The sequence below is a fragment of the Mesoplodon densirostris genome, chromosome 2, assembly GCF_025265405.1.
Source record: "Mesoplodon densirostris isolate mMesDen1 chromosome 2, mMesDen1 primary haplotype, whole genome shotgun sequence".
NCBI classification, from domain to species: Eukaryota; Metazoa; Chordata; class Mammalia; order Artiodactyla; family Ziphiidae; genus Mesoplodon; species Mesoplodon densirostris.
The window spans coordinates 116,453,515-116,461,013 of record NC_082662.1 but is presented as its reverse complement, the minus strand read 5'-3'; the positions used below and the strand labels follow the sequence as shown (position 1 = coordinate 116,461,013).

Here is a 7,499-nt window from a genome sequence, read left to right as displayed (position 1 = left end):
CACGTATCTTCTGTAGCATTAGGTCACCATTTCCCATGTGAGAAAATGGAGTCAGTGACTCCAAAGCCTCTTAACCAAGATGTCATAGTTTTAAGAACTGGCAAGGGCCTTAGCAATTGTGAGGTTTGAATCCAGAAGGAACGGGGAGAAATTCACCACCCGTTTTCCATTTTTCTTTTGCTTATTGAGTCCAAAAATCCCAACGAGGAGCACACAGACTGCCTCAGTGCTGAGACGGCAAAGCCCTTGTCCAGCCTGCTCCGGAGCCACTCTCTGACATTGTATTCTATGTCCATACAGTGCTCACTGGGAATGACTGGGAAGGGGCTCAGCCCCAGAAGCCCCTGAAGTGCGTATGTTGAGGAGGTACTGCAGGGGCCATGCTGTGGCCAGCAGGGGAGGGTCACATGACCATGCAGAAGCCAGACTCAGTGGATCTCCTCTGAGGGTTCCTACTGGGGATTTCCCTGGGCTGTTTGGATGACCTGAAGGAAGCAGAGAAGGGCTTGCCAATGGGAGTGACTAGGGAGCGAACAGAAGGCAGCTTGCCCTGGCTCCCGTTTCTGTTACCCTCTCTGACCCTTACCTCTGCTCGTAGGCTCCAGGGAAGGAGGGAGTAGACTTAAGCCGCCTGTCCCCCAGTTCAGCAGGGCTCTCCCTTTCACTGAGGCCTACACTTAGGCTGTGCAGGAGGCAGGGGACACTCTGGGCCTCCAGAGCCGGGTGAGGGTTGTTCAGATTGCTAAAGCGCAAAGACAAAGAGGCTCAAAGCACCACATCCCTAAGCACCAGACCACATCTTCCCCCAACTTTAACAGTGATCATGTTCCATTAAAGTCATCCAAAGCCACACCCTCTCCTACTTCTTTTATCCATTCTCCAGGCCTCTTTCCTTCCCCCAGGGACCCACCTCTTGCTGTGGGGGCCGTTGGTGACCAGAAGGCCAGGGTTCTCCATTCTGAGGGGGCCTTGGCCTCCAAATGAGAGATGGGTCCCGGGTCTTGGACCTGAATGGAGAGGACCAAACACATTCATCACAGGCCTCTCTGCACCAAGAACCATCATGGTGGAAACGAGACATCTTTGGGAGAAGAACAAGGAGGGTGGGTATCAGAGGATGTATTGGTCACTGTACACAGAGGAGACACCTGTACAGGGCAGGTGCTTGGCAAACCTGGGCCGACTAAAGTTGGGGATGATTCACCAGTGTCACTGATGCCTGGAAGAAAACACGCTGAAAAGAAGATATCAGTGAATTCAAGTCACCAAGTAGCAAGGAACTCTGTCTTCAGAGTGCCAAGCCTTTGGGGGAAGAGACTAGTAAACAGTAAGCTAAGGTAAGAAAAGCATCCAGTGCCTGGCATGTAGTAGGTGTGAAAGCCTTGGTGCCCTAAGATACAAAGTTCTAGATGTTAGGAAAGCCTCGGAAGCAGGGAGGAAGGGGCAACTCAGGAAAGGGTTTAGGGAAAATGGGCCAGGGCCTTGAGAGACAAGCAGAAAGTGGGGAGGGCTGGTCCTGGGGTTGGGAATATAATGTGTGTGGGGTGCGGCCTCAGTATCAGACCTGAGGCAGGGAAATGACAAAGTGGGGCGTGGGGATAAAGGAAATGAGAGTCTCCCATTTGGGGGAAGGCGATGCACAGCTGCAAACAGCCTAGTTAGACTCACGCTCCAGTCTTGGTGCCCAAGGCGTCGTGAGAACATTCGCCGACTCTTCCTCTTTCCCCTCGTGGCCCTCCTCTAACTCATCTTCCCACCTATCGGAAGATCTGTAGGGGCAGGGAACAGGGGGAAGAGTGGCACTCCGGCCAGATCCCCTCCTCCCCAGATCCCACCGGCCACTGCCAGGCTATGACACCTCCCAACACCCTCCAGAGGCCATACCCACACCTGAAGCTCTGTTCCTACCTGCCCTACTCACTCACCTGTGCCGCACTCCTGCTGTGCCTTTTCCCACCCTGGCTGGGGTCCCCACCACGGGGCAGGCCCCACCTGGAGCCTGGGGCCCCCCTGGAGCTGAGGTCTGGGAATGAAGGGGAGTAAAGGGAATCAGTTTGAGAAAAATGGCCATCCCAGCTGTGGTTGTGGTATGCATGTATGTTCTCTCCACACACAATGGCCCCAGAGGGACAGAGAAGTGCTAGAGACAGCTGGGCTGTGCCTTGTGTCTGAGGATGAAATTACAGGGCAAGGCCCTTTGTTGTGTTACGGTCCCTTCTAGTAACTCTCAAGTTAGAACTCGGGCTCATGGACTATGAGAACTGGCCAGAGCTTAATGACCACCTACCTCATCCTGCCTGGGGCCTCCGGGACAAAGTCACACAAAGTCGGTGGCCAACTTCAGATGGAACCCAGGTCTTCTGACCCCCAATCCAGTCCTCTGCTTATACCAGGCTAATTTAATTTTACTTGCAAATTATAAATATGGTGTCCTAGTCTTTCAAATAAGAGAGAACATAAAACCTAGTAAATAAATATAACAAATAGTAAAGTATAATTTCAATTCCTGGCGTAGGAGGTTGCCTGAGAAATCTCAGAGTGTGAGGGAGGAGGCAGCTGGAGAGGCACTGACCTGTTGAGAGAGGCTGGGAGGTAGCGAGAGGAGGAGGAGGAGTCAGAGAAGGAGGGGCACGGCTAGAGACCCACAGAGAAATGCCCCCCAGCGAAGGAGGGAGGGGAGAGAGGAACGTCCTTGGAGCACTGCTCCCATCCTGTGGCCCTTTGGGGAACTGCAACCAAGGACAAACCTTTCCACCTGCTCACAGATTTGGCTCAGTATCTTTGAAGGCACCCCTTGGCTTTCACCCACTGAGCCAGTTACCACTCAGCCAAGGCCCTGGCACAGCCCTAGTGTTGGAGACGTGCCACAATCCCCCGCCCACCTCCCCACCCCCAGGTGGCCTCTGGAAAGTGATACATGTCCCATGTGCAGGCCCCAGGGCAGATGAACACAGATGAGCAGTCAAGTGCAGCAGCAGCCCTGAGGACATCAGCTCTGCTCACCACCACCCCTTTCTCTGGGTAACCTCTCCCCACCCCCCGCTCCTTGTCTCAGGTGTCAACTCACCAGGGTGTGGGTCGGGAGCAGCCCACCCCGGGCCAAGTGGATCCTTATGGCGTCTGTCAGCTTGGCCACCAGCCGCTCTCGCACAGAATCTGGCTCCTTCTGGGGAGAGAGTGGCTAATGGGGTAATGGAGGAAGCCTGGGCTTTGTGGTCCTCTGGGGATCGGGGAAGAAAGAAACAGGAAAGGGGGAGGGAAGGGGACTTTGTCTCCCCTCTTTTCTAGCCCATCCCCATGCCTTTGCCAGGGTCCTGCCACCGCCTGCCCAGAATTGTGGACAGAGATGGACTCTTCCTCTCAATAGTGTCCCAAGACCTAGCACACAATGTGCTCAGTGCACGTTGGACGAGTGAATGAATGGTGGGGAGAAGGCAGGAATGTCAGCCAGAGAAAGGATAGCAGGAGAGCAGCTGGAGGGATATTGGGGAAGAGTTAGATTCCGGGATGGAGGGTCTCACCTGACACCGGGCCAGCGCTTCCTTATAGTACTTCAAAGCCTGGTCATGCTGCCCCAGTCTGGCTGCAGCAGCCCCCAGACCCTCACAGGCCTGCCATTGCCCCTTCACGTCCCCTGGGGAAGACAGCCTGAGAGGTCCTCCCACAGCTCCCTACCCCTCCAGAGGTACTCCCCACCCTCAGTCCCCCTATCTGCCTCCCCACCAGCCCCAAGGATCCTCAGCCTTTGTCCCACCCCAAGCCACCTGCAAACCCCCTCACCCTCACCAGTGTCCCGGGCAGCCTGTAGAGCATGTAGATAGTTGTCTCTGGCAGCCTTGTGGTCTCCCAGCTGGCTCAATGCAAATGCCAAGCTTCCAAAGCTCCGGCCCTGCTCCCACCGCTGCCCCACAGAGCCTGGTGACAGAACCCGCCCCATATTAAGAGAGGACTTTGGCTGCTGGGGTATCAGGACCCTCCCCCCAAAGACAAAGGGAGGGTTGCCAGGAGTCTTTGTGCTCAACCCTGGCACACCTCCAGATGCACCACAGAGGCCTGAACGCTTGAAACCCAGCCTCTCCTCAGTCCTGAGCTTTCATCTGAATGCCTCCCCCATGCTAGTTTGAGCCACGTATAAATCCAGGGAGTCAGGCAAGGCACGTATTAATAGCTCCAATTTTTTTTTTTTTTTTTTTTTGCGGTACGCGGGCCTCTCACTGTTGTGGCCTCTCCCGTTGCGGAGCACAGGCTCCGGACGCGCAGGCTCAGCGGCCATGGCTCACGGGCCCAGCCGCTCCGTGGCATGTGGGATCTTCCCAGACCGGGGCACGAACTCTCAACCACTGCGCCACCAGGGAAGCCCTAATAGCTCCATTTTTATACATGTAGAGCCTGAAGCTCAGAAAGCAAACATGACTCGCTAAATGTCACACAATCATTTAGAGGAAGCGCTGGCTCCACTTCAGGCCTCGTCTACCAGCCACAGGGCTCTTCCCTCTGCCCATTGATGCCTTCCCACCCCCAGGCCTCAGCCTCTGGGCCCATGACCCTCTGTCCTGTCTGGCTATCCCATCTTCTGCACCCCCTGCACACCCTCACTCCCCTGTTCTGGACTTCCCAGTCCCATAATTAGTTCTAAACGTCCATCTACTCTTCAGCCTCCGGGCCCCAGCTGGAACCCCTTCTTAGTCCCTTGGCCCCAATCCCATTCCCCAGCCCCTGGTACCCACCGTGCGTGTCGGCAGCCTTCTGGTGAAACTCCCGGGCTTCCTGATAGTTGCCGAGGGCATTGTGGGCCATCCCAAGGTTTCTTAGCACCGTGGCCTCCTCTCCTGGCCCCTGGCACAGGGGCAGGGCTTGCCGGAAGGCCTCTGCTGCTAGTGGGAACAGCTGGAGCTGGGAATAGCCCAGGCCTAGATCGTTATAGAGTCGCCCTAGAGGGCATGGCCAAGGTCAGTGGTAGCCAGGTCAGATGCAGCTGAAGCTGTACTGCTGCAGCCTCTGTCCCACTCTCCCAGGGTTCCCCCAGACCTCAGAAATGCCTCTGCTTCCACCCCACTTCTCAGAGTATCACCAAGTCTTAATCTCCCCAGCTCCCGCACCTTCTCTGCCCAAAGGCCTCACCCAGCAGTCCTCGCTCAGTGGTCCTCTCAGCAAGCCTCCGGCTCTCCTCCAGCACCTGCACCACATCACCCACCCCGTGCTGCCCGCTCTTCAGCATACAGCCTGCTGCAGCCCCCAGTGCCAGGGCTGCAGGCCCGGGCTGCCCTGCTTGTGCGTAGGCCCGGCTCGCTTCCTGCAGGCAGTGGGCTGCTAGCTCAGGCTGTCCCAGAGCCTGGTAGCAGGCTCCCATTTTTGCCTGGGCTTGCCCCTGGTCACCTAGTGGCTGGTAGTGGCCCAGGGCCTTGTGATACCAGGCCAAAGCCTGAGGCAGGTCGCCCAGGGCATGGTAAGCCAAAGCCACGTTGAAACACTGGTCGCCATGACACCCGCCCTGGGCTGTCTCTTGAGGTTGAGCTCGTAGGAGCAGCTCAAGCCCTCTGGCTGGGTCCCCAGTCTCCACATAGGCAGCCCCCAGGTTGAAGGCACAGGCCCGGAGAACAGGGGTGTCCCTGGTTTGTGGTGACTTGGAAGCCAGGAGGAAGGCCCTCTGGAAGCTGGTCAAGGCCTCGTGATTCTGACCAGCCAATAGGGCCCTGTGGCCAGCCCTGGTGAGGGCTTGGATGCTGGCCTCTTGCCGTGGCCACTTGCTTTTCTTCTTTTTCTTCTTGGAGCTTGAAGGCGAGGGCGAGGGCTCTTGCGGGGTATCCTCAGTGTTGAGGGAAGACATAGTGCTGACGATAGGGAGCAGAGGGTTCAGTGTGTCATCCATGGCTTCCTCCAAAGCACTATCCCTCTAGGCAATTCAGCTCTACCTCTGCCCTGGGGTGACCCTCAGGGTGTCAAGGATTTCTCTCTGCCATCTCACTTTGCTTCATCTAACCCATTGAACACCATATTAACTCTCACTCTAATGTCCAGTCTAGTTTTTCATCCTCCAAGACTCACTTCAAGCTTCCATCAGAAGGCTCCTCCCCTCAACCAACTGGGTCCCTCTTCTGTACTCCCATAGCACCTTATGTCCTTTATGGCATTTATCACACTGGGTTTAGGGTTATTGACTTTCTTGTCTATCTCCCCTACTAGATTCGGAGCAACTTGAAGGGTCTGGCACATAGATTCTCAATATATGCTTATTGAATGAGATGAAAAAGCTTTATAGATCATTAGATTATTATTATTATATCTATAGATTTTACCACAATAAAAAAGGTTTATTGAATGAATAAATGAATGGATGAACGAACAGAGCACGTACAGGGCCTCTTCTCCACCATCTCCTTCACCCTGTGCCTCCAAAGACATCCACTCATATCTAGGTTCTCCTGCTGTCTAATCTCAAGGTATAGTTCAAGTCAGCTCACCAAACAGTGAGCTCCTGCTGTGTGCCGGGAGCCACACAAAGCACTGGTGGCACAAAGCTGCATAGGCCATGGAATTGGCAAGGAGCCAGCTTCCAGGGGCAGGGCTCCTGTCTCTCCATTTACTGCTTACTCCCTATCTCAAGGGGAACCTCTTTCTCCCCTACCTCCTTGGCTTCTGTCTGCTTGCTAGTCTCCGTCCCCCAACATCCTGCTCTGTCTCCAGGGCAACTCTTAAACCCAAATACATTTCTCTCATCAGCATGTGTTTCTCCTTAGTATCTCTCCCCCAGAAAGGCAAAGCCTTTTCATGAACTCTCCTCCCAAGAGACAGGAAAAGGAGTGGAAAAGATCCAGTAGCTGAGCTCTCAGCCCCTCCCATTTGCTTCTTCTTCTCTCCCTTTTTTTTTTTTTCCTTTAGGACAAGCAGGCAGAAGTGATACATTTTCTTTTTAAAGAAACTCCCCCTACTCCTAAGAACAGCCAGGAATCCTGTCTCTCTGAGACCCGCATTCCTGAGGCATTCCCGGCTGCCCCCACCAGGCCTTGGGGCCCCAGACACAAAACGCCTTACCTCCTTCGATCTTCTCTGTAGCTGGCTTTCTGGAATGGTCCCTCAGGCTAGGGTTACCTCCCTTATCTCTTAGCTCAGAGCCCCTGGGGTTCCCAGACAACCAGGTACCGCCCTCCACTCCTAGGGAATTCTTTGATTGACAGCTCAAATGCCCTATCTTAGTGCTGAACCCTGCTGGTGCTTGGACACAGATACCTGGATTCCATTGCCCTTCCTGCCCCACCTCTCCCCACCCTTGCAGACACACGCATCAATCCTTCACTTCAGGCAAGAATCAAAGCATCAAGGGCTTGTTACTAGTCACAGCTTCAAAGATCATCTATCCCATTCCCTCATTTCACAGAGGAAGGGACCTCAGAAGAGCAGATGTAACTTGCCTGAGGTCACAGAGCACTCATGTAGCTGGGATTAGAGCCCAGGTTTTCTGATTCTGGGCTAACTAGCCTAAGGTCCCTTCCACTAACCGT

General features: G+C 54.7%; 1 protein-coding gene across 1 annotated transcript; it reads right to left on the bottom strand.

Annotated features, from left to right (window-relative positions):
* Nucleotides 1-403: 403 nt before the first annotated feature.
* Nucleotides 404-5,827, bottom strand: TTC24 (tetratricopeptide repeat domain 24). Its single transcript, XM_060090752.1, has 10 exons — nt 5,122-5,827; nt 4,728-4,931; nt 3,787-3,915; nt 3,522-3,634; nt 3,068-3,166; nt 1,926-2,023; nt 1,669-1,769; nt 911-1,007; nt 587-742; nt 404-485 (listed from the first exon to the last, which is right to left on the bottom strand). Exons 1-10 carry the CDS (start codon nt 5,825-5,827, stop codon nt 404-406), a joined length of 1,785 nt encoding a protein of 594 aa, XP_059946735.1.
* Nucleotides 5,828-7,499: the final 1,672 nt, after the last annotated feature.

Excerpts from the sequence above, each read along its gene's own strand:
- TTC24 (XM_060090752.1), bottom strand. The coding sequence starts at position 5,827 with ATGTCTTCCCTCAACACTGAGGATACCCCGCAAGAGCCCTCGCCCTCG. Across the intron at positions 3,635-3,786 it reads ACAGGCTGCCCGGGACACTG|GGGACGTGAAGGGGCAATGG; the intron begins GTGAGGGTGAGG and ends TGTCTTCCCCAG. Across the intron at positions 486-586 it reads CCTGGAGCCTACGAGCAGAG|GTCATCCAAACAGCCCAGGG; the intron begins GTAAGGGTCAGA and ends TGCTTCCTTCAG.